This window comes from Microcaecilia unicolor, chromosome 5 (assembly GCF_901765095.1).
Source record: "Microcaecilia unicolor chromosome 5, aMicUni1.1, whole genome shotgun sequence".
Lineage (NCBI taxonomy): Eukaryota > Metazoa > Chordata > Amphibia > Gymnophiona > Siphonopidae > Microcaecilia > Microcaecilia unicolor.
This window is the reverse complement of record NC_044035.1, coordinates 49,390,580-49,416,207: the sequence shown is the minus strand read 5'-3', so window position 1 is coordinate 49,416,207 and position 25,628 is coordinate 49,390,580. Positions and strand designations below refer to the sequence as shown.

General features: G+C 39.5%; 2 protein-coding genes across 4 annotated transcripts in view; one reads left to right on the top strand and one right to left on the bottom strand.

The window, feature by feature from the left end:
* Positions 1-5,385: 5,385 nt before the first annotated feature.
* HPS6 (HPS6 biogenesis of lysosomal organelles complex 2 subunit 3) lies at positions 5,386-12,950 on the bottom strand. Its single transcript, XM_030202859.1, is given in 11 exon segments — positions 5,386-10,691; positions 10,694-11,510; positions 11,513-11,628; positions 11,675-11,768; positions 11,770-12,059; positions 12,062-12,115; positions 12,118-12,193; positions 12,195-12,358; positions 12,361-12,446; positions 12,448-12,713; positions 12,715-12,950. Coding segments are annotated over 11 exon segments (2,430 nt in total). The 5' UTR covers positions 12,814-12,950; the 3' UTR covers positions 5,386-10,323.
* Positions 12,951-13,067: 117 nt separating this feature from the next.
* ARMH3 (armadillo like helical domain containing 3) overlaps positions 13,068-25,628 on the top strand; it is a 269,393-nt gene continuing 256,832 nt past the window's right edge. For 2 of the 3 annotated variants that reach the window (XM_030202858.1, XM_030202856.1), the window contains exons 1-2: positions 13,204-13,475; positions 21,882-21,998. In XM_030202858.1, coding sequence (XP_030058718.1) covers positions 21,897-21,998 — 102 coding nt within the window. In that variant the 5' untranslated portion in view covers positions 13,204-13,475; positions 21,882-21,896. The other variant, XM_030202857.1, reaches the window with a different exon arrangement.

The window sequence follows — 25,628 nt, the reverse complement described above, 5'->3', positions numbered from 1 at the left end:
TGTGTATTAGTTGCTGCCTGTTGTTGGTGAAAATCTGCTATTTAAAAGGTATGTGGGGGGGGGGGGGGGGGAGAATGTTTGACAGACCATATGGTATGCAGGTGAGAAAAGCGCCCCTGTGCCCAACCATGCCATTTACTCTCCTTTTCACTCCCTTAGAGATCCTATGTATTTGTCCCAAGCTTTCTTGAATTCAGATACTGTTTTTGTCTCTACCACGTCCACAGGGAGGCCATTCCATGAATTTGCCACCCTTTCCATGACAAAGTATTTCCTCAGGTTACTACTGAGCCTCTCCCCTTTCACCTTCATCCTATGCTCCCTCGTACCAGAACTTCCTTTCAGTTGAAAGAGACTTGCCTCCTGTGCCTTTAGGCTGCATAAGTATTTAAACATCTCTATCATATCGCCTCTCTCCTGCCTTTCTTCCAAAGTATACATGTTGAGATCTTTAAGTCTGTCCCCATACGCTTTATGACAAAGACCACTGACCAACTCCATCCTATTTATATCTTTTTGAAGGTGCGGTATTCAGAATTGTACACAATATTGTAAATAAGTCTCACCAGAGTCTTATACAGGGGCATCATCAGCTCCTTTTTTTCTACTGGCCATTCCTCTCCCTATGCACCCAAGCATTCTTTTAGCTTTTGCCATCGCCTTTTCTACCTTTTTGGCCACTTTAAAATCATCACAAATGATAACACCCAAGTTCCGCTCCTCTTTTGTGCACAAAAGTTCTTCATTCCCTGAACTGTACCGTTTCCTTGGGTTTTTGCAGCCCAAATGTATGACCCTGCATATTATAGCATTAAATCTTAGCTGCCAAATTCAGACCATTCCTCAAGCTTCACTAGGTCCTTCCTCATGTTATCCACACTATTAGGGGTGTCTACCCTAGTGCAGATTTTGGTATTGTCTGCAAAGATGCAAACCTTACCAGACAGCCCTTCAGTAATATCACTACAAAATGTTTAAAGAGATTCAGGCCCAAGAACCAAACCTTGCTGCACACCAGTGGTAACATCCTTTTCCTCAGAATGAGCTCCATTTACTACTACCCTCTGCTCTCTTTACTCAACCAGTTCCTAACCCAGTTCAGGTCACTATTTCATTTATTTATTGCATTTTGATCCCACACTTTTCCCCACCTTTTGCGGCTCAGTGTGGATTACAATACATTATGAATTATGGAAATACAATTTGTTACAACTGGTTATGGATTACATTGTGATGAGTTATGCGAGACAACGTCAAAGTATCGTTAAGGAATATAATAATGGAAAGGAGCACTGAAACATTGGAAGGAAATAACTGAAACAAAAAGGGGCAATATATAATAACACGGGAAACATTTGGTATACATTTTTTGTGAGTAAAGGTATGAATGCTGGTGAGATACGGGGATGAGAATCAGAAGTGGCTGATTGGATGCATTTACTGAAACAGTGAGGTAGGCTTTTATGTGTTTTGGTTCTTTCCGTAAATTTTCTCAAAGAGATGGGTCTTCATAGGGCCCATACATAGGGCACTCGGTGTATTTATTAGTCATCTATATGGAGCTGTGTCAAAGGATTTGCTAACAATCTAAATACACCACATCTAACGCTCTCCCTCGATCCAACTATCTGGTCACCCAGTCAAGAAATTAATCAGATTGTCTGACAAGACCGGCCTCAAGTAAAACCATGTTGCCCTGGGTCCTGTAATCCATTAGGTTCCAAAAAGGTTATTATTCTCTGTTTTAAAAGCCTTTCCATTAATTTACTACCACAGAAGTCAGATTTACCGGCCTGTAGTTCCCAACTTCTTCCACTTTTGTGGAGAAGATCACATTTGACCTTCTCCAGTCCTCCAAGACCACTCGAATAACCTAAACACTGTTAAAGTTCTAAATCTTCTAAACGTATCTTTCATGAACATTAAAATAAGGCCAACAAACTACTAGTTTGGAAATAAAAACAAAAAATAGGTCTTAAAGAGATGAATTCAGAACATTAACAGATGGCGGATTGTCTAGCACAATTCTATAAGCAGTTACATACCTCCATTGTACCGTCAGTTCTAAGAAATTAATGGTTAAACTCTAGAAATCTTCCTAATTTAGAAATCAATCACTACTCAGATCACCCATTTAGGGCCTGGTTTACTAAGCAGCGCTAAGTGCATGCTAGCGTTTTTTAGCGCATGCTAACCGCATGCACTAAATTCAAAGACACCCATAGGATATTGAGTGTTTCTAGCATTTAGCGTGTGCTAAACAGGGCCCTTAGGAGTCCTTTACAAAGGCGTGTTAGCGTTTTTAGCACGTGCTAAAAATAATCATGTGCTAAACCTTTAGAGTCGCCCATTATATTTTTCTGGGTGTCACTAGCGTTTTAGGCCGTGCTAATGACTTAATGCGCCCTTTAAACACTAAAGGGACCCCTAGTGAGATCTCCTTAAATGCTGATGACACTCTAATATATTCAGAACCTACTACTTCATACTTATCTAATGGACTTGATTCAAGAATATAGCATCTGGCTATACAGTAACTTCCAAAAGTCAGGTTTATCTATTTGTCCGTCAATTTTCAGTAAAGTTAATGCTCCCACCATACTTGATGATTTATTCTGCTTATTTATATTGAATTATACCAGTTTACTAAATAAGATTTGGGACAAACTAACTAATTGGAAGGATATTGCTGTTTCCTCATTAGGCCAACTTAATGTTATCAAAATGTTAGTCTTGGCCAGATTATAAATTTTTCACAACTTTCCATTATGATACATTCTTTTTTTTCTTTCTACAACTATGAAGAATGCTAATGAAATATATTTTAAAAATCAAAAAATTCCCAAGAGGAGAAAAAAAATCAGTGAAAGAAACTCTCCGAGTATAAACAACAAAACATGAATTCAGTGGTGTAGCTATGGGTGGGCACAGGCCCATCCAGCGGTGGCACCACTCTCCCCTTGTTCTCCCTCCTCCTCTGGCAGCCCAGTATCTGCCCCCGTCTCTGAACCTCCTCCCTGGTGTACCTCAGAAGCAGCTGCAGTGAATCATTTTCACTGCCTTTGCCAACCTGGCAGGCTTCCCTCTGCTGCATTCCACCATTAAGGAAATAGGGAGTCAGCAAGGGCAGGGGTGGAAAGGAGAAGCCTACGGGCTGGCGTAGGCAGTGAAAATGAGTTACTACAGCTGCCTCTGAGGTACAGCAGGGAGGGGGTTCAGAGACAGGAGAAGTTGACAGTCCATGGGTGGGGGTTTGAGGAGGGGGAGGAAGGTAAAAAAAATATTTTATATATCTACCAGAGGTGGAGGGGCAGGAGCATTGAAGGGTCCATACAAGTTAACTCTGAGCCCACCGAAAATACTAGGTCTGGCTATGCTACTGAACATAATATATATAACTGAATACTTATATTATTATTTCTGTCTATTTTAAACAATGGGAGAACATCAGCAGTGTTAAATCAACGAGCACCACTATAGACTACATGACTGCCCCTGTGCCACTGCATTAGTGGAAAAGGTCCAAGCTACTGGCACTAATTGGCTTACATAGTAACATAGTAGATGACGGCAGAAAAAGACCTGCACGGTCCATCCAGTCTGCCCAACAAGATAAACTCATATGTGCTACTTTTTGTGTATACCTGACATTGATTTGTATCTGCCATTTTCAGGGTACAGACTGTAGAAGTCTGCCTAGCACTAGCCCCACCTCCCACTAGCCCCTCCTCCCACCACCAGCTCTGCCACCCAATCTCCGCTAAGCTTCTGAGGATCCATTCCTTCTAAACAGGATTCCTTTATGTTTATCCCATGCATTTTTGAAAGCCACATTGAGCCTGTAAGAAGGTGGGAAAATGTGGGATACAAATGCAAAAAATAAATAAACAAAATACCGTTACCGTTTTCATCTCCACCAGCTCCCGAGGGAGGGCATTCCAAGTATCCACCACTCTCTCCGTAAAAAAATACTTCCTAACATTTTTCTTGAGTCTGCCCCCCTTCAATCTCATTTCATGTCCTCTCATTCTACTGCTTTCGTATCTCTGGAAAAGGTTCGTTTGCGGATTAATACCTTTCAAATATTTGAACGTCTGTATCATATCACCCCTGTTTCTCCTTTCCTCCAGGGTATACATGTTCAGGTCAGCAAGTCTCTCCTCATATGTCTTGTAACGCAAATCCCATACCATTCTCGTAGATTTTATTTTTCAATGCTTTAATTCTTTTTACATCCTTAGCAAGATACGGCCTCCAAAACTGAACACAATACTCCAGGTAGGGCTTAAAGAAACATCATCAGTTTGCTTTTCATAAATAATACTATCAGTGTCCAAACTCTATGAATGTGTACTGTATATTTTTAGTCTGCGCTGCTGAAAATAAAGTCCAAAAATACTTGAGCTCAGGAACGAGTCAATACACATGGTATCTGTGAAAGAAAGGGACCCCAACATTTTACCAAATAACCCCAAAGCCTCCTACTGCAGCAGAAACGTCTGCCTGAAATTGGAGACATTTCTGAGTACTTTATTGTTCAACATGATGGAGCTCTAAGTGCATCAAGCTGCACTTGCTGTATTTTGTTGTAGAACTTCTATTATATTCAGAATTAGATGATTTAATAATGAAGGAATAGCCTGCAAAGCAGGGGAATTGGGTTCATTCCCACTACAGCTCCTTGTTTGATTCCGGTCAAGTCACTTAATCCTTCATTGCTCCAGATACAAAACAAGTGCCTGTATATAATATGGAAACTGCTTTGATTGTAACCATCGGAAGGCAGTATATCAAATCCTATCCCTTTTAATAGGGAAAACAGCTAAAAGCTTACTTCTCTTAGGGCCCTGTTTATTAAGTCACACTAAGGGTGCACTAGCTTTTTTAGCGTGCACTGATCGGCATATGCCAAACATGCTAGCGCATCTTAGTAAACAGGGCCCTTAATTTATACTGTGCAGTAGATTTTGACATTGTTTTCTCAATGTCCTTCTACACAACTGTTGTCCACATGCAGTTTTGTGTTTTTCTTCATTTCCACTAATCTACCATTTAAAACAAATTAAGATGATGTGTATGTTTCTACTCTAACAAGGATGCAGTGTTTTCTGTTTTTGTATTTTAGAATCTAGCTCATGTCGACTTTGGCTAATCGGATGGGGGCCCTCTCCCTAAATGCATCTGCCAAAATTTGATGGCACAAGCCAGAAGCAACTCTTATCAAATTTCAGTCTAATTTGTCCAGAAAGAGGAAACCCACCCAACCATATGCATAGCTGAACACAATAAGAACAGACACTCTGCACAGATGAAAGAGCCCCCTGTTTTTTTTTGAGGGGTGGGGGTGAGGCAATATTTATTAAAAATAATGAAGGCAACAATGTTAAAAAAAACATCTCCTGTTTCAGCTTTATTGTCTTAAAGTTCAAAACTATTATCACATTTAAAATGGTTGTTGGACAAACCAATTATATTAAAGGACAGGAAGAACTTACAAAAAAACAAAATATAATATAGTACTATATTTCTCTGGAAGACTGGGCAAATACTCTGTGGCAAAAAGAAAATAATTATACAGACACAAACAGCCCCATTTATTACTGTGTATACATAAATATCTAATAACGAATGCATCAGAGATTAGATATTTAAATTAAAAACATTGTAGTTTCTACATTATAAGACAAGACCCCTTACTTTATGTAACACTGTAAACTTGGCATTCCCCCTAAATAGTGTAGAGCAGAGATCTTCTCTTCTACTTTCTGAATCTTCTTTGCCTAGGAAGCTGCACCAACTGTGTATATTTGCAACAGACACTAAGAGAGGCATAGCAGATGGCATGGTTCATAGGCCAAACAAAAAGGGGGAAAAAATCCAATTCCAACACAAGCGTTAAAAAAAGAAACTTATTGGTCACATAGCTGCATGCCTCAGGCGTCAACAAATCTATCCTGGTAAGTGCGAATGGCAACGTGTACAGGCTCTTCCAGTGTTCAAAAATATTAAAAAAAAACCCAAAAAAACCTCAGTAATGCAGATACCAGCAAGATAGACCGTTGCTGTGTTTTAAGCTGCAGGTTGTTTGCAGCATATGATTTCTATCTTGCTGGTATCTGCAGTACCGAGGTACATTGTAATATTTTTTGAACATTGTGTGCAAAAGCCTATACACGTTGACATTCGCACTAGCCCGGATAAATTTGACTCCTACTGAGACAGACGCCTATGCGCCAAAACACAGATTTGCGTCAAGTCTGACCAATAAATTTGTCTTTTGTATTCTTTTGTTGGAATATGATTGGTCTCCTCCCTGCTTTTTTTCCTTTTTGTTTGAGCAATCCTGCAGGGGAACTATCTTCATCTTGTTTGCTTTCTTCACGGTTCCTAGGCCAGCATTTCTCATCTCTCTCCTCTTAATTATTTCAATCTGGGCAATTAAAGCAAAAACTTTTCTGTGTATGTAATGTGCTTTGAACCTAGTGTGGGAATTGGCAGAATATAAATACTATATTACCCTATTACTACTTAACTAGTCAGATTTTCAGGAATACCACAATCAATATACATGAGAGGGAAAGCCATAGGATGCAAATCTCTCATGTCTATATTCACTACTGCGAGCCTGAAAATCTGACTAACGAGGTATGCCTCCATGAGTGAGTTGCACAGCACTGCTCTACCCTATCAGAACCAAGTACATTTGTATATATATAGGATCATCCCAGGACTGCTCTTAAAACACAGCTTAATCGTTGTGATATTTTTTATGCTGTTTTAGAAATCTTCATTTCTTTTCCACTTCCACCACCTCCCTGCCTGCCTGAAAGCACTAAAGCAAAGGCAAGGACAACCCGTTTGTGTAGTGAAACTATTGCTAGAGTCATTCAAACTGTGCTTGAAGGTTTTGCCTCTATTCTAAAAGTCTTCATTTTAAGTTGAAATTTGTTTTTGTGCCATTAGTTCTGTGGTCAATTTATTTTCATGTCTAATTACAGAAGACATAATAAATTAAGGCAGGAACTCCCCCCCCCCCCTTTGACCAAGGGTACTTTAATTTAGTTCTGTTTATTCCTATATAATCAGGTACTATCTATAGTGATCTTTCTTCCCCGCTGGAAGACTGGATAAACATAGGCAGCAGTGGCTAATGGAAGTATCTGAAATACTAAGAACTGAAAAGCAAGTTTCAAGTCTTTTTGAATGGAAGGCAAAATATAAAAGGGTATACCATTTGTTTCAGCAGTATTTGAATAAGTATCATGTAAACTTGCAAAGAACAACAATACTATAAGTAATAATATACAAGACAAAAAGGGGTATGTGTCAGTGCATGATGAGGGAAGATTTCATTCTGTATTTCAGTAATAGGGCTGCAGTACTGAGTTTTCACCCAATTCCAGCCACCTAAAAAATAACCAGTTTGATGTTCTAGGCACATGAATATATGCATAGCTAATTCAAGTTTAAAGTTGATATATGTGGTTTCAAGCTGGATAATTATTACAATCCATTTCCAAACAATTAATTTTCCAGGTAATTAGTTGAAATGATCTTGAATTTCATTAACAGATAACTACTGTCTTACTAGTAGCCCTCATCTCATGTGCACTAGACCTTAGCAGCAACATTTTCTATGAATATATAATGGCATGAGGCCCACCACCTCTTTTCTTTAGTTCTGTCTGGTCCTAGAACAGGACTTCTCTTATCACGCAGAAGCTCATCCCAACAAGCCAAAGTATAAATGTTGAATCTTTACAATGGATGCAAGGATGACACCTGGTGGCTGGGATTGGGTTGTCCTGCATTTTATGTCAGCAAAAAGTAAGAAATGAGTACTCCTAGTATTGATCTGCTTCCTGTGTCACACTCCCTAATCCCACCCCTCCAACCTACAGGAGCATTAAGGTAGATCAGATACAAGTAAAACCTCAAACACACCCAAGGTTAATGCTTATTAAATTAAGCTAAAAGACCATCCGCTGTATGGCTAATCACGAGAATAAAGTGACAAGTATAATTAATTTTAAATGGGTGCACCTTTACACCCATTATTTGGTGAACAGGTATTTAAGAAATCCAAACATTATAGAAAAACTGAGTTTTAGCTTGTATGACTAATGCTAGAATTCTCTGATACTGAATCTGCTCAGTATACTAATAAAATGGATACAGTTACAATGCAGTTACTTACAAACACAAGGCTTCAATTCCGTTTTATGAAGGCTACTAAAGCTTAAAAGACATTAATAAGCACAAATAAATCTTTCAGCACGTAAGCTGAAAAGCAGGCATACCTATATAATCCCACTGCATTATTACCACTAAATGGCATTTTTAAAACAGTTAATATCAAGCCACTGAGAGATCCAAAGAAATTTGTTTCTCTGACCAGCATGAGGTAAAGATACTTACAAGGACACTCATGCTACCTGAAAGGAAACAAAATCTGCTGTCCCTTAACTGCCCAAATCAGGAGCCTGATGTGTACTTGTACTGGACCCCAAAAAGAGTTGACGCTGCCATAACAACACATTTAAGCATGAGCCATAAAAACTAGTTAGAAAAAAGAATGCAGTAGCCTATGAGTACAGTTCTCCTGGAGGGCGAAATGGCTATCAAAGCTGGCAACTCAACATTAAGTAGCAATAGGGACCAGATGGTAACAAAAATTTAAAATACTGACTGGACGTATTCAAAAGGATAAATGATTTGGCATAACAAAATATTCTAACCACCTTGTAAATTGTCAAGTGGGTGATAGTTCTAGTCATTTTCTGTGAACTGAAAATGTGTGTGCGTCATCATTCTACTCCTAATTAAAATTAGTCTTTCTACCAAAGTGTCATCTTCATAACCTGGCACTGCTTGTTGTAGCTGTCAGTAAAGCAGCTCATAAAAAAACCCCAACCCATCACACTTAAAGCAATTGTAAAATGTGGTTCTGTTAGTAAAATCATTTTACTTCTATGAAAAATTAATGTTCCAATATCAAAAGTAATTCAGTGTAATGATAATTACTATTCTCTTAAAACACATTTTATAACACTAAGCTGTGTATACACATGGTTAAGAAACAAACATCATTAAACCACATAATTGTTAACCTTAGCACTGAAGTAACTCAAAAGGTTTGTTAAAAATTTTATCTGACATAATCAATAGAACACAGCAATGAAATTATCTTGTTTAGCACTGTACACACACAGAAAGGTAACCTTGCGTGCTATGGCTTTGTGGCTGTCTGCCAGAGTGAGTTTTATGCTCACAAATCAAAATAAGTGGCAACTGTATTCAGTGAAACCTTAAGATTATTAAGTGGTCATACCACTATTACACACTGGACAGCTACAGTAGATGTGGGACATGAACTAGTGTAGCTAGGAGAGGGTTAAACAAGAGTCTTCTCAAAAACAAAAACAAACAAACAAACAAAAAAAACCTCAGGAAGTTTCCCCTAGTTCATCTATTATCTATCTGTCATGATTTCAGACTTCAGTCAAATGCAATCCAAAGCATGTCCATCTTTTACAACTCACTTTCATTTAACCATTAAACTGAATAATCTAATATAACATGTTTCAACAAAAAACTCACAGTGGTCAATTTTTTTACTCTTAACCATATTTTCTAAATGACTGTGTTTACTAATTCTGCCATTTTTGTGTATCAAAACAAAATGTGGCCTGTCTATGCTATGGTATTAGCTAGACTAGTATATGAGCCTGAAAGGAGTATAATGAACGAGGAAACATACCCCATCCACTCTTTCACAGTATCTATTTATAGGACTATTAATATTCTACACTACCATGTTAACCTACCAGAGATTGTTTTGAAAGTGAGAACAGTTTGAAACAAAAAGGAACTCATTTATGGATATAAAACAATAAGGTGATTAGGAGAACTGAAATCCAAGTTTGGGTACATGAAGAAAGTGTTTATATTATTATTTTGAAAAGTGCATTCTCAAAATGGATGATGATCTAAAACAATTCATTGATAAGCTCTTAGGCTATAGAAAACTACATTAACTGTCACTGCACATCAGTATACAATGCTCACACTTCATGGCGGAATTACATCAATTTAAACTGGCTGTCAAAGACTTAAATTGTTTTCCTGGTAATCAAATCGTTGTGGTTACAAACACTGCCCAGCTGGCACAGACACAGAGCGGATAGTAAATGTCTGTCTGGTGTGGAACAGTACAGAGCAGTTCATTCTGCAGTAACTCAGGCCTAGCTCTAAGTGTATACCCACTGTAGGTAAAATGTATGCATATATGATTTTTCTCATATTTTTATCATTTTCATACTATTATATATCTGACAGAGAAGTAGTCCTTTGGAGGAATTCAAGCTGGCTAACTTCTTGATGAGCAGGGTCAGTACTAACTTTTCTGATTGTCCTATGCTCCCTTGGTGGGGTGGGGGGAGGAAAAGATAGAGTCTGTACAACATCTACATATGTGTCAGACTTGGGATGATACTGAAGGACTCTGTTCAACAGCGGTTTAAGCAATCCAACAGTCAGCTGGTTTTCACTATTGCTTGGGAACGGACTGTGATCTTCCTCAGAGTTTGGAACATGCTGTAAGACAATGTTAAGGATGTCAGTCACTGTCATATCCGTAGGGCAAATCTCCCAGAGCTTGCCAAGGTAAGGGTCCAGTTCCCTGTGCTGGCAAACTGTGCCAAAAGAGTTGTGAAGATGTCTTTATTAATCACTGGACTGAACTTGGAATACTTCAGTGCAGCCTCAACAACTCGTTCCCATTGCTTGGAATGAATCAATATATTTACAGCCTGCATGATAGCTTTAGGTCGCTCACTACACAGCAGAAGTTCGATCTCTATGTCCGCATCATTATCTGTAGTGTTGTCACGTCTCTTTGCCAGGACTGAGAGTGCCCTCTTGTACAAGGGAACACTTTCAGAACTCTCTTTACAACCATAATTCCAAGTAAGACTAACTTGTTGATGAGTCAGTTCTGCTACAAAACTGGGCAGCCACGTTGGTTTAAACTTGTACAAAGATTGGCATATCAGCTCAAACAGTGGAAATACCCCATTCAGATTGGCTTCTTCTGACAAAGAGCCTGGTCCCAAAATTTTCTTCCATACATCTGGTACAGCTCTAGCCACCAGTTTGCCATCTCCATTCCACTGGAGCTGCAAGTTCCTTTTTACAGATTTCCAAGCTGCTTTAGGGAAAACATTAAAAATGGTGTTCATATAAGCAAGTTTTTCTTTGCCCAAATCAGAACTAAGAAAGACGACTTACTCCTGGTCCACCAAATCCTCACAATACTGCTGGCTGTCACTTTCTGATGCATCAATGATACGTGATTTAAGGAGCTCTAGACTCAAGTAGCTTTGAAGCTCACTGCTCAAAGTACTCATCAAATTTGCATAAGACTGCTGAAGATGATCTTTGGTATTACTTTCTTTTTTATAACTCTGTAAAATGGATGCCAATGCAATAGGCGCTTGAAACATACACTTCACTTTTCAGGACTCTCCACAGTGAGTTTTGTGTTACTGAGGCTTCTCTTCTGATAATACTTACAAGCTTCCTCAAACACCATCTCCACTAATGCCGGCTCTGACCTACAGTTATCCCCTTGTGTTCCAGTACCATCATTGGAAACTTGGATAATATAAATAACCAGTTTTAGTGAGGAGTTGGATAGCACAGTCTTTTGAAGGCTTCATGATGTCAACTCCTCTGTATTCAATATCCTTTTCCTCCATCAGTCTCCCCAGTGGATAAATCAATGAGGTATAAAACTCTATCCACCACACTGGCCAACGTATTGCCATATATCTGCTCTGGACTTCAACTTCTGAACGAAGGAGAGACCGCCAAGCGATACACATCCTCACAGCCCCATTTCTCTCAGTAAATCAACGTTACCCTGTTTGCGGAGCAGCAAAGCTCACCACAATAGGAGAGCGCGGAACTATGGATATCCATGGCTTCTATGGAAGGCAAAAGCCCAACGTACTCAGCAAGAAGCTTCTTGAAATCCAACTCGCCTAAGACCAGGCTGTACTGTGGATGAAACCTCTGGTGGGGGAAACAATAGTGATTTTACCTGCCATAGGGACCAGACGAGCAGTAGCTGGACAGCCCGTTCACGGTGGACGCAGTCCGGCACAAAAAAGACATCCTGGGGCGAGGAAAGTGAGCCGGTACTGCAGACTGTGGTGTAGGACGATGTTCACTGGGCCCAGAGTCACATCGCACTTCTCCAAGGCCAGTGACCGCTGACAGATGCAGTAGCTGAAGGCGCTCTCCCTGCCTGAGGCTTCAGCAGGAGGCCTCTCCTCGCACCAGACGATGCCCCTGCATGACTGCAGACCGAGACCACCCGAGCTCGGGCACTACTACACAGCTCCAGGCTCTGAAGTTGCCCCCAACCACCGATACGGCCGGTACTGCCATACTTCCGCCCGGCCGTTCTCCCAGACAATCACCAGCACCCAAGGGGGATCCCCCGGCCGCGCCGCACCGCTCTCGGCTCCTCCGGTTTCCACGAAGATAATGTCAGCGACACACGGATGCTGGGGCGGCCAGCTCCTCTCCAAACAGCCTGCAGCCTGCAAGCAGTGCGCGGCCCGCGGGAGGCGGTCAAAGGACAGCAACCTTCGCTCTGCAGACAGCAACAGCAGCAAATGCTGACCCTCCGGGCTGGCTCGGAGCTGCCACAGCGGCCCAGGCGGCTTGCAGAACCTCCCGTAGCTGCTGATAACGACTGAAGTCGCTGAAGTCTGACAGCTGCTCCAGCGCCCCAAACTTCTTCATGGCGGGGACACAGCGGCAGCTGTTCTTTCCCTCAGCACCGACGACATCTAGGAGAGCAGCCACCTGAACCTTTCGCCGCTTGGGAAAACCCCGCCAGGTTTATTTACCACAGCCCCTCCTTCTGACATCATCACGAGGATTTCTATGCTTGCCTGGAAGCCAAGTTATTTATTTATATCCGGGTGGATTTTTTTTGAAATTGCGGAAGCAGAAGAGCATTACTTCCGTCCCCTTAAAATGAGGTCATCATCAGGGTTGGTTGGACGGAAGAATTTTGTGTTCTTATCTTAGCTCCTTTTGTATCTTGCTCGTTAACAACATAGATCTTTGTTGCACTCAGCAGCCCAAGACGGAGCGAGATATAGGACAAGGGTAGGGATTTTTTTTTTTTTGGTTTGCTTATTTAAAAAAAAGATAGGTTGTGATGTCAGAACCATGGTAGCGTGCGCATCAAATCTCTGGCGCATAGAACGAAAAGATGACAAGTGTGTGAGCCTTTAACTGGCTCACGGTGAGAAGGGGGCGGTGCGTGGCGTGTGTGACAGCTGGTAGTTGTGTTGGTGCTGCTGCTGCTTCTTCCACAGAGCACACGGAGTTGAGGGAAGGGGCGCGTGAGTTTGCTTTACCTCACTTTCGCAGTGAGAAGCCAGCTCGTGAGTGAGGTAAGAGGAGCGAGGGTGGCTGCCAGGTTCTTCTACCCAAGACTTTCCTTTGTGTAATAACAAAGTCCACGCTTCTGAGTTGAGGAAAGTAACCTCTGCCTGCGCCTCTGGTTTCCTGGTACATTTTCCCCAGTCCCCTGGACAGATTCCCTCACTTCACCCTGGCCTGGCTGTATGTCACATATGTGTAGTTTTTTTTAAGGATTTTTTTTTTTTTTAAACACGGGACTGGGAAGGGACTGTTGGCGGTGGCTGGATTTGGAAGTAGCGAAAGCTAATAATGATGAGCACATGAAAGTGGTGGCTGGCCTGACCTAGTGGCATTATGATGGGTTCTGGAAATATAACAGAGCTGGTGACCGTGTTTTCAGGGTAGTTCAGAGGGCCTGAAGAAAAGTATGTTCCCTTGAGCTCCCTGCAATTCGTTTTGCGTTGTAATGTAGTGGGGAATTTGGTTATTTAGTTATTTATTAGCCACCTTTATGATGAGATTCACCCAGGTGATGTACAGCAGGTATAAAATTTACAGTTTTTTTAACAGCACAACAATAGTAAAATGACCAGATATAAACATAAATACAATAAATGAGTGAACTTGGAAATAGCAAATTTAAACCTAATAATAGGACTAACATGAAACAGTATCAGCAATATACAGAGTTAACAGCACTGCAGAGCAATCATGTAATAGAAATATTAAATGTCAATAGAATACAAACAATACCACAATAGAATGGAAGAACATTCCCAAATAACATAGATACAATATGATGTCAGCTTAATACCAATGAAATATCTAATAAGCACACATTAGCACATTCAGATAACGTAGATATGGTGTTAATGCTTTTCTACAATACAGCTTACTATGTACTACTACTACTATGTAGTCAAGAGTTCAAGTGCAGATATATATAGATGGGGACCAGATTGGTAGTATAGGGTTGATTGGGATAAATAGATGAGTGGACTAACTGAAGGCAAGTTCTACGTACAAACATGATATGAAGAACTGCTGTGAGGTAGATTAAAGGCTTGGGAGAAGAGCAATGCTTTCACCTGCTTCCTGAAGTAGGGGTAGTCTTGAGTTAGATGTAGCCCTTCTGGGAGTAAGTTCTAGAGTGTAGGGGCTATTCCTGAGAAGGCTTGCTGGCAAGTATCACATCATACAATTTCTTCTGATGAGGATACAGATAGTGATACTCCTTAGAGGTGTCAAAGGTTTGTAGAGGGCTAACTTATACATTAAGTATTCTGGGCCATTTTATCTGATGACCTTGAAAATCAACCATACCCCCCCCCCCCCCCCCCGTTTGCTAAGCTGCGCTGGTACCGACACAGCCCATTCATCTTAAATTTAGCCCTGTAAGTTACTGATAGCCAGTGTAGTTTTTTGTAGGAAGGGTGTGATGTGATCACATTGCTTGCAACTTTCCATCTGTCGTGCTGCAGCATTCTGAATTAGTTGGAGCTGATACAAACACTTTTTGGTTTGACCAGTGTACAGGGCACTACAGTAGTTGAGTCATGATGTTATCATGGTGTGGACCACTGTCATCAGACTTGTCTTTTCAATATATGGAGAAAGGCTTTGTAGTTGCTGCAGATGATAGAGACAGTTTTTACAGGTTGCTTGATTTTGCAGGATCAGAGTGAGTGATGAGTCTAGCCGTTTTGCAAGATTCCTGATCTGCAGTTGTAGGGGGAGTTTATACTTCCCAAAAGGTATTTTGAAGTCAGGTATTACACCTTCCAAACATCTTCCAGGGGAAGGGATGAGGTTTTAGACTGTGCTCATACCTATTTCCATAGTAGTTCAAAGTGAGTTACATTCAGATTCAGTAGATATTCTCCTGTCCCTGAATGGCTTACAGTCTAAATCCATACATGAAGCAGTGGAAGGTGACGTGACTTGCCCAAATCACAAGAATCCTGGCAAGATCCCAGAATAGTAAAACAGATTTTATGCAGTGGATTTTCCCAAGTCCATCTTAATAATGACTTATGGATTTTTCTTTTAGGAATTATTGAAACCCTTTTTAAACCCTGCTAAGCTAACTGCTTTTACCACATTCTCTGGCAATGAATTCCAGAGTTGAGTGAAGAAATATTTTCCTCCGATTTGTTTTAAATTTACTACTACTAGCTTCTTGCGTGCCTCCTAGTCCTAGTATTTTTGAAAAGAGTAAACAAGCGATTCACGTTGATCTGTTCCGCTCAATTCAGTATTTTATATACCTCTATCATATCTCCCCTCAGCCTTCTCTTCTCCATGCTGAAGAGGTCCTAGCCACTTTAGCCTTTCCTCATAGGGAAGTCATCCCATCACTTAAATCATTGTTGTCACCCTTCTCTGTACCTTTTCTAATTCCACTATATCTTTTTTAAGATGCGGTGACCAGAACTGCACACAGTATTCAAGGTACGATCGCACCATGGAGCAATGCAAGGGCATTATAACAATCCTCAGTTTTGTTTTCCATTCCTTCCTAATAATTCCTAGGATTGTATTTGCTTTCTTAGCCGCCGATGCACATTGAGCAGAGGGTTTCAACGTATCATTAATGATGACACCTATATCCTTTTCCTGGGTGGGACTCCTAATATGGAAACTTGCATTATGTTACTATGGTTTGGGTTCCTCTTTCCCACATGCATCACTTTGCACTTGCTCACATTTAAGTCATCTGCCATTTGGATGGCCGGTCTCTTAATGACCTCTTGTAACTTTTCACAGTCCTCTTGCAGTCTCCCAGTCTCGTAAGGTCCTCTTGCAGTTTTTCACAAGCATCTTGCGATTTACGTTGAATAACTTCCACTATCTACCCTTCTCCATTAAGAATACTGACCATTTAATCCTGCTCTCTGTTTTCTATCTTTTAACCAGATTTTAGTCCACAATAGGACATTGCCTCCTATCCCATGATTTTATAATTTCCTCAGGAGTCTTTCATGAGGTACTTCGTCAAATTTACCTTTTGAAAATCCAAATACACAATATCGACAGCTCAGCTTTATCCACATGCTTATTCATCCCTTGAAAGAAATGTAGTAGATCGGTGAGGCAAGATTTTCCCTTTACAGTAAATGAATCAAAACTAAAAGTGAAAAAAATTCAGCTATTGTAAGACATTCAGATACCTATGCATATCACTGTATTTTTTTTATAGCAATCCTTTTTAAGTAGAGGTATTCTGCCTGCCCAAAACTTTTGTTTATGTGAATTCATTGTGAAATGAAGTTCAGTGTTTGTTTGAATTTACATGACTTAGATTTTAAATGTTATGTATTGCCCTTCAGGTGCTTATTTTATTAGTAAGTCTAAGTTATTTCTGGCTTGCACATGAAACTATAGCTGATGTGCTTGACCAAAATATCATTTCATGTTAAAACTATGTGAGACGGTTAAATGTTGACTTTCTTCAAAAGAGGTACCAAACTGGACCACTGTTTTGATTTGTTTTTATGCATTTTAGTACTAAAAATGCAAACATTGCTTTATTAGGTGACATTAAATTGATAACTGGAACTTGCTGAAAAAAATGTAACAATGTATAAGTCCACTGATAGCGAGTTAATCTCTCATGTGATAGTATTATATACTTACTAGTAAAAAAGGCCCGTTTCTGAGAAATGAAACGGGCACTAGCAAGGTTTTCCTCGGAGTGTGTGTGAGATTGACTGTGTGAGAGAGAGGGAATGTGCGAGAGTGTGTGTGAAATGAAAACGGTAAACAGAATTCAAAACATACGTGGGATAAACATAAAGGAATCCTGTTCAGAAGGAATGATCCTAAGGAGCTTAGCCGAGATTGGGTGGCAGAGCCGGTGGCGGGAGGCGGGACTGGTGGTTGGGAGGCGGGGATAGTGCTGGGCAGACTTATATGGTCTGTGCCAGAACTGGTGGTGGGAGGTGGGGACAGTGCTGGGCAGACTTATACGGTCTGTGCCCTGAAAAGGACAGGTACAAATCAAGGTAAGGTATACACAAAAAGTAGCACATGTGAGTTTATCTTGTTGGGCAGACTAGATGGACCGTGCAGGTCTTTTTCTGCCGTCATCTACTATGTTACTATGTTACAAGGAATGTCAGTGGGAATTGAATCTGGCCTTCTGCTGTAACCAGTAAGTGACTCCTTGGCAAGACAAGCCTTCCTTTTTCTAAATTCATATTGGCTCTGTCTATTAAACCATGTATATGCATATGGTCACTAATTTTATTGTTCAGAATAGCTCTACCGTTATGTCAGGTTCACCAATCTGTAGTTTCCCTGATCTCTCATGGAGCCTTTTTTAAAAGATTGGCATTACATCAGCCACTCCCCAATACTTAAGTGCCATAGCTGATCTTAATGATGGATATGTATTAGACCCATAATTTAATTTTTGAGTGTGTTTTTATAGATTTCTGGGGTGTATATAACTGGTCCTGGAGGCATATTTTCAAAGCACTTTGGGAGGCTAAGTGCTTTGAAAATGAGCATACTGGTGATTTAGTTTGTTGATTGCGCCACTACATGTATCCATCACCTATTGGTACTATATTCTCTCTCTCTCCCCCCCCCCCCCCCCCCCCCCGCCTCTCCTCCTCCCTTCACCATTAGTGTCTGTTTCAGATTCAGGAAACTTCACTGGTATGATAAAATTTGTATGTGTTGCTAAAGGACTCAATTCTGTAAATGGTGCTCAAATTTGGGCTACAAAAAAATGCGTACAAAGCAATTAGTGAAACTGAAAGCAGGAATCCTTTAAACTCTGAAAGTGCTCTGGATATTTGCGGTTAGTATTGTATGTGAGCTTAGAGCAGGGCACTACGGTTGATTTTAATGACCCACAAATCACTGATTTGTAAAATACAGCTTGTAAATAGTCTTGCTCTATTCCATTTGCTTTTTTTTTGCCATATTTATTTTGTTCTTAAGAAATATCAAAACAGCAGACTTGTTCTTGAAAGCACCACAGCCTTATTCATTTACACCATCAGAGATTGCATCTGGGCAAGTATATTGTGGAAAAGTACTTCTTATATTGATTATTGGTTAAGGAAAACTGCCTAGAAATGTTTTAATATTTCCTATTTAATGTAAAGATGAATATATGCAGTTAGCTAAAATCACTGTAGCATCTCTAATGAGAAAATGTTAGTTTTGTTTACAGAAACATTTCCAAAACATCAAATATTGTAAAGTGCTATGGAAAAGTGTTGCAGTTTCTGTGATTCCATCAAAATTAGCTTCTTTATAATTTATTTAAAAAAATAAATAATTTTCATCTTTTGCTTACTGAGCAGATCATAGTCCAAGGTAAGAAATACTAACCATGTAATATAACATAAAAATGACAATCATAATGTAAAATACAACAATAAAATCAATAACAAAAAAGAACTTCCAAACCCAAAACAGTAGCTGAACAAGAATCTGCAGCTATCTGTAGATGTGTACATTTCCATAGCCTTAGTCCATCTTAAAAGGGGCTGATGCTCAAAACTAAAAGGGGGTTAGGGCCGGGTTTGTACACATGTTGTTGTGCACTGAATGCTGTAATGGTTTTGGCCTGGGCACTGAAACTATTAGCGCAGACCACATTTAAATGCGGTTATTAACTACCCTACAGCTATGTCCCCCCCCCCCCCCCCCTAAAAAAAAAGTTTCTTGGGCGCGTTTAGCATTGGAAAACATTCTGCCAGGTTCAGAGCAGTGTTAGGAGGGTTGATTGAGAGAAGATGTGTCTAGCGGCCTCCTTCTCTTCCTCCAGCCTGACCACCCTGCCCAGGAGAGTTAGCACTGAGTGCTGAGCAGCAAATTACTGCTGTGATTTGAGCATTTCTGTGCTAGGTTTGCAGAAGAGTTTCACTCTACTGGAAACCTTTGAGCATTGGCCCCCAAGTTAAGGAACTCCCACTTAGCTGATGCAAAAGCTTGAATAAACAGTTTTAACTGTCTTCTTAAAAGCAACCAAATCATGTTCTGATTGCATGTCAGCAGATGTGTCCAAATATTAAGTCCGCCACAGAAAAAGCCTTTCAAAAATATCAGAGCAGCTCACAATGAGGCAAATGAAAAAAATACATTAAGTAAGATTCATAAAATATATTTAAGACAATCTATAAGATAAAGTAGAAGTAGTAGGGAGGGGACACGGGCCTCCCTACTATTTCTGGTTTTGTTGTAGAATTTTTCCATGTTAGTTGTAGACAATCTATAAACCCATAAACTGTATTAGTCAAGAGTTCCAGTGTTGCCATAGTGATCAGTTCCCCTTCTTTTTTTCCATCCATATTTGTCCCTAACATTCAGCATACTTTACAACTACTTAAGGGGCCTGTATACTAAAGGTTTTCTATGAGACCCATCTCTCCTTCATTTCTAGGAATGTACAGTCTAGGCATACATTGATTCTTATAGATGACCTCATGGGTATGGATTAGTTTTCTCATACGCACATCTAGTTTTCCAGGATCTTTAAGTGGCCAGATACAATACCAAAGCTATAGGAGAGTGCAGCAAGTGATGTTAATTCACTTTTCAATATCTGTTTTAATCTATAATATTGTTACTGACTTTTTTTTCTTTGTGATTTCTGCTTGATAGTTGTTCCTTCCTCCACTCCTAGATATTTATGTACATCTTCCTTTCAATTTCCTTTATTTTAGACATCAAGTCAGAGACGTGTTTTCAGATTTGCTCAGCTTTCCCCTAAGGAAAGTTGTCTGAGGGACATTTGTCCAGTCCAAAATCTTCTTGATGTCAATCTGAAAAGCTTATCACCACTCAGTTATTCCACTAATTGCTGGTCACTGGAACTGTAGCGTTTCAGGTCATCTACAAACATTAAGTGTGATGTAACCTCTGGATTTTTGGTTTTTGTTTTGGAGTAAGGCTAACCCATAGTCCAAGGTGTAATGAGAGTAATCAGTGGATAAGTGCCCAACAAAACAGAAGCGGGGTCATGCCTCTCTGATTCTTGAAGTTAGGAATGACAAAATTGTCCATCTGCATACTGCAGGTGGGATTGTGGTTTGCCACATTTTCATGGTGGGCTTGATATGTTCAATCAATTCAGGGTTTATTTTGCACATTTCAAAATTTATTATCCAGGAATGTGGGAAGCTATCAAAGACTTTCTTATAGTCAGTTCATGCTGTACTAATATTTCTGCTTTTCTTTAGCACTGGCTGTGATGGCTTTATTCAGCATTAACTGGTCTTTGCTCCATATTCTCCTCTCTTATTGCCCTTCTGCTCTATTAGCATGATGTTATTAGTCTATATTATTGTATATTCTATTGGCATCTATTGCAGTGAACAACTTATAGACTGTAGATAGAGAAGTTATCGGTCTATAATATTTAGGAATGTATAAAGCCTTTTTGATTTTGTTGCACACATTATACTTTCAGCGCCAGTGTACATTTCCCCATGTACTGGAATATTCATATTGGGTGGTGATTTTGTAAGCCAGTGTCTTATACCCAGAAATACGTGATTCCAAAACTGCCCAGGGCTGTATGCATGTGAGGTTTGTGCAGATAGCCTACCTGTATGTATTTCAGCCCAGAATTAGTAGAAACATGATTTGTTTTGTTTCTGATGTCTGTTCATAGATATTGTGCCAGCGCAGTGAATGTATGGAGTGGAGGAGTGGCCTAGTGGTTAGGGTGGTGGACTTTGGTCCTGCGGAACTGAGGAACTGAGTTCGATTCCCACTTCAGGCACAGGCAGCTCCTTGTGTGACTCTGGGCAAGTCACTTAACCCTCCATTGCCCCATGTAAGCCGCATTGAGCCTGCCATGAGTGGGAAAGCGCGGGGTACAAATGTAACAAAAAAAAATTATATTATGTTAAACTGGTTTGTCTTGTATGTTATGATGATTGTTCTATTGTACACCACTGAGAATTCTCAGATCGTGCGGTTTGTAAATGTTTTAAATAAATAAACTTAAATTTGACCAGGAGATTTGTGTGATAAGAGTAGGTATCAATTTGCATGGGTACTTACTGGATGCAGTGTATTTTTGTAAAGGAAGATGCATAGGACCACTTTATAAATTAGGTTTAACTTCTGCATCTTTCTGCTTCTGGCTTTTTTCAACAGTTACTCTCCACATGTCAAAAACAGTTCTGTCTTTCAAGAATTGACTATATTCTGAAAGTTCACAGAAGGAAGGCACTTATAAAAATGGCTTAGTAAAATTACACTGGTTCTTTGAAATTTGCAATACAGATTATGTTATTTCATGAACCTTTTATATATATAACATGACATTTTATTTTGCAGTTGACCTTGAAAGGTAATCAAATGTGCAACGTTTACATGCAATTGACAAAGTAATGTTTTTTTTGTGGTAGTGAAATAGATTGTTCATGCAGAGCACCATAAGTATCTTTACATCTTTGTTTTTATAGGCTACATTGTGAACCATGGCACAAGTGGAAAAGAAAGCTGGGCTACTTAGAAAATCTTCAGCCTCAAAGAAACCTTTGAAAGAAAAAGTTGTTCTAATGTATGATGAGATTTTTACGGTATGTGATGCTTGAAAAAAATAAAAAATCTGCTTGTGTTGGTATGAAATTGTTATCTGTGTTTTATACCCACAGCAAATGTGCCTTGTTTAAAAGAATTGGCCTGTTACACTGCACACGTTTAAGGTTTCTTTAGAAAAATGTAAATAAAAAATTAAAAAGTGGGCTCTCAAAAATATGCTGTGATGTAATATGTGACAGTCTGAAAAAGAATGCAAAAATGGCTGTTTATAATGCCTGCTTTGAAAATAGTTGTGATGTGGTAGACTCATGTTCCTGTGTTATGGGGTCAGGAGAATTCCCTTCTCTGTGGTTTGGGAGAAGAGAAGGGAAAATGAAGGGAAAAAGTAGTAGGTTCATGAGTTTCTAGTTAATGTGATTTTTTTTCAGTGCATTCATCTTTTAGCAACTATTTTCTACAGTACTGGCAACTCTCAAACCATTAAATAATAAAAAAAAAATGTACATACAAACAGAAAATGTCATTAAATTTCTGCGTAGCCATCAGACATTACCTGTAACTAGTGGGAGCTCCTTTTGGAGTGATTCTGTGGGACTGTAGTTTTGAGCCATTCCCAGTCCAGCAAGATGTGCTTTCAATGTCATTGACTAAAGGGACTTTCCTGGGTTTTGGGGGGGACGTGTCAAGATGGCTGCGAAGTAAGACGCTCTGAGGAGAGCCTCTGCAAACCTGGGAGATTTAAATTCTTTTTTCTTAAAAGCTTAATATTATGCCGCATACGAAACGTAAAGGGATGGTGAGACAGGTGCCCCCGCCCTCCTCACCCTCTAACCCAGCCGAGCATTGAGTGTTACCTCACCGGGACCTCCCAAACGCCGAGAGAAACGGACCCTATTGTGGTGATATCCAGAGAGGGGGAATCACCACTAGGAGAGGAAATCTCTCTCTCACCGCCAACATTGTTCCTTCCTCCGTGCCCGGCTTTGGCAGCTGCCCTGGAAGCGACTCAGCCTGTAGCCGGAAGTGCTTCAGACGTTGCAGAGCAAGGGACTAGAGCCATTGCGAGAGAAGCCGAGGACCGAGACTAAGTTCTTGGAGAAAGAGATGGAGGTTAATCTGAAAAAGATTTGGTGGATGCTGACTGAAATGAATTCAACCGTACAAAAGTCGTCAGGTGATGTACGAGCTCTCAATGTAAAATTTCAAGATTTGAAAACCACCGTAGAATCAGTCAAGCAAGAATTAGCAGTTAAAGTTACGAATTTACAAGAGGATGTTGAAAAACTTCAAGACTTTAAACATATGGTGGTTAAAGATGATACTGAGATACGTCGCAGAATAGAACAGATTGAAAATTATAACAGAAGATTGAACCTGAGAATTAATAATTTTCCTAAACTCCTAGGGAATTCCCCTTTGGATTTATTTAAAAGATACTTAAATGAAAATCAAAGAAAATACCTCTTGACGTTATTCCTCCGATCAATAAAATATATTATATTCAAACTCCCAATAGGGAACAAGGGAAAAAGAGAGAAGTAGAAAATTCCAATATAGATCTGGATAATTTAACAGCTTTCTTGGAACAAACTTTGGATACAGCAATAGAAAGAACTACACTGCTAGTGTCATTCGTATTTGAACAAGATCTTAATCATGTTATGAAATTATACTTCAAGAATATTAATTCCCTCTTTGGAGGAGAGAAAGTGTGGATATATCTAGATGTCACAAAAGAAACACAACGGAAAAGAAAAGCTTTTTTAGCTTTGAAAAAAAGGACAAATGAAATAGGAGGAACTTTTTTCCTAGCTTATCCTTGTAAATGCATTGTTAAATTAGGTGATACTAAATATGTCTTCTATTCACCAGACCAGTTAAAATCATTTCTAGATATGAAGCAAGTGTAATAACAGCTTTAAATTTAAAGAGGAGGTTGACGCAGCCTAATTTCTTTTCTTGTAATTTAATGTTTAAGTAATCTTTTCTATTCAAAATCCCCCCCCCCATTGTAAATATGGTCTGAGAAAGCGAAACAATTTATTTTGAAATTTTAAATTGGCTAAAATTTATTAATATTATTACTTAATTTTTTTCCTTACAATGGGAATCTCATTTGATTGTATTTAATTTTAGCTAAAAGTTAGTGTTGTTTTGGCTGTATTTCCAGCTAAGATTAATCTTGTCAAATAATTTGAAGCTAGTAGGAAAGTTCAGTTTCTCTACCTCTCTATCTGCTGGCAGGAAGGGGTAATACTTGCTTGTTAATGACAATACAACCTAACTAAAGGAAAGGAAATTAACAGGTATGACAGAATTTCACCTTTCCTTCTTCACCAACATAGTAGAAAGGGACCATTTTGGCCTACCTAGTGTGTATGTCTGTACCTGCCTGCTGTTTGTCTTACAAGTTTGTTAGCACTAAGGTCCTGGGTGTTGCTGGAGACATCCATTTGTTTTGGCTATTCCTACATCTAATGTAGTTGGCTGTATCCTTCCATCTTTGTCACCATGGCGAAAAACCATACAAAAGCAGGTCCCATCTATTGGGGCAACTTGAATATATTCATTAAGATTATTTTTGGGGGGGTTAGTGGGGTGGCGCCTGCCAAGGATATAATATTGTAAGCCACATTGAGTCTGCAAATAGGTGGGAAAATGTGGGATACAAATGCAATAAATAAATATTGTATTTAGTTGTATTTGTCTATTGTGGGAGGGAAGATGGAGAAAAGAGAGTTTATTGCTCTTGTATTTTGGTATTTAAATATGTTGTATTCTTAGTGTTTGGTTATGTTGTTGCAACTCTGGGTCTATTATGGAGTAGGGGAACACACAAATAGAGAATATAATTTAAGATATTTGATTTGATAATTTGATATACTGCTTATTTACAGCTGTTTAAAAGTGGTTTACAATAAAAAAAATAAGAAAAAAACATTTGCAAACAATGTAAAATAATATACATTTGACAGAATGATTTTAAAGAGCTTCATTGTTAGGTCAACACTTAAAACAATTTCTGTTTTGGGGGAATATTTGAAAGAATATAGCCCTTATTTTAGAAGTCTCATTTGTGATTTAGACCTTTTGAATCCTGTCACAGAAATGTCTATGACAAATGTCTGGCACTAGATTTTAGGAAGCCAGGATTGAAACTTCTAGATGGTAAGGGAGCGTGACTTCATCTGGATTAGGGCAGGACCAGGGCTTGCCTACAACATAAACAAGCATTCCTCATTTCAGAACGAGAGTGCATGTTTTATGACCCAGAAAATCAATGTTGGGATTTATACTTGCTCCTAGGGGACATCCAGGCTAGGTTATCATGTCGAGCTATACAGATCCATTGTGCTGCTACCCTTTGCACCTCATAAGAACCTAAGCATTGCCATACTGGGACAGACCCAAGGTCCATCAAGCCCTGTATCCTGTTTCCAGGAGTGGTCATTCCTGATCTCAAGTACCTGGCAAGATCCCAAAAGAATAAAACAGGTTTTATGCTGCTTATCGTAGAAATAAGCAATGGATTTTCCCATCTTAATAATGGCTTATGGAATTTTCTTTTAGGAAATTATGCAAACCTTTTTTAAACACTGCTAAGCTAACTGCTTTTATAACATTCTCTGGCAGCGAATTCCAGAGTTAAATTACACCATGCACGGATC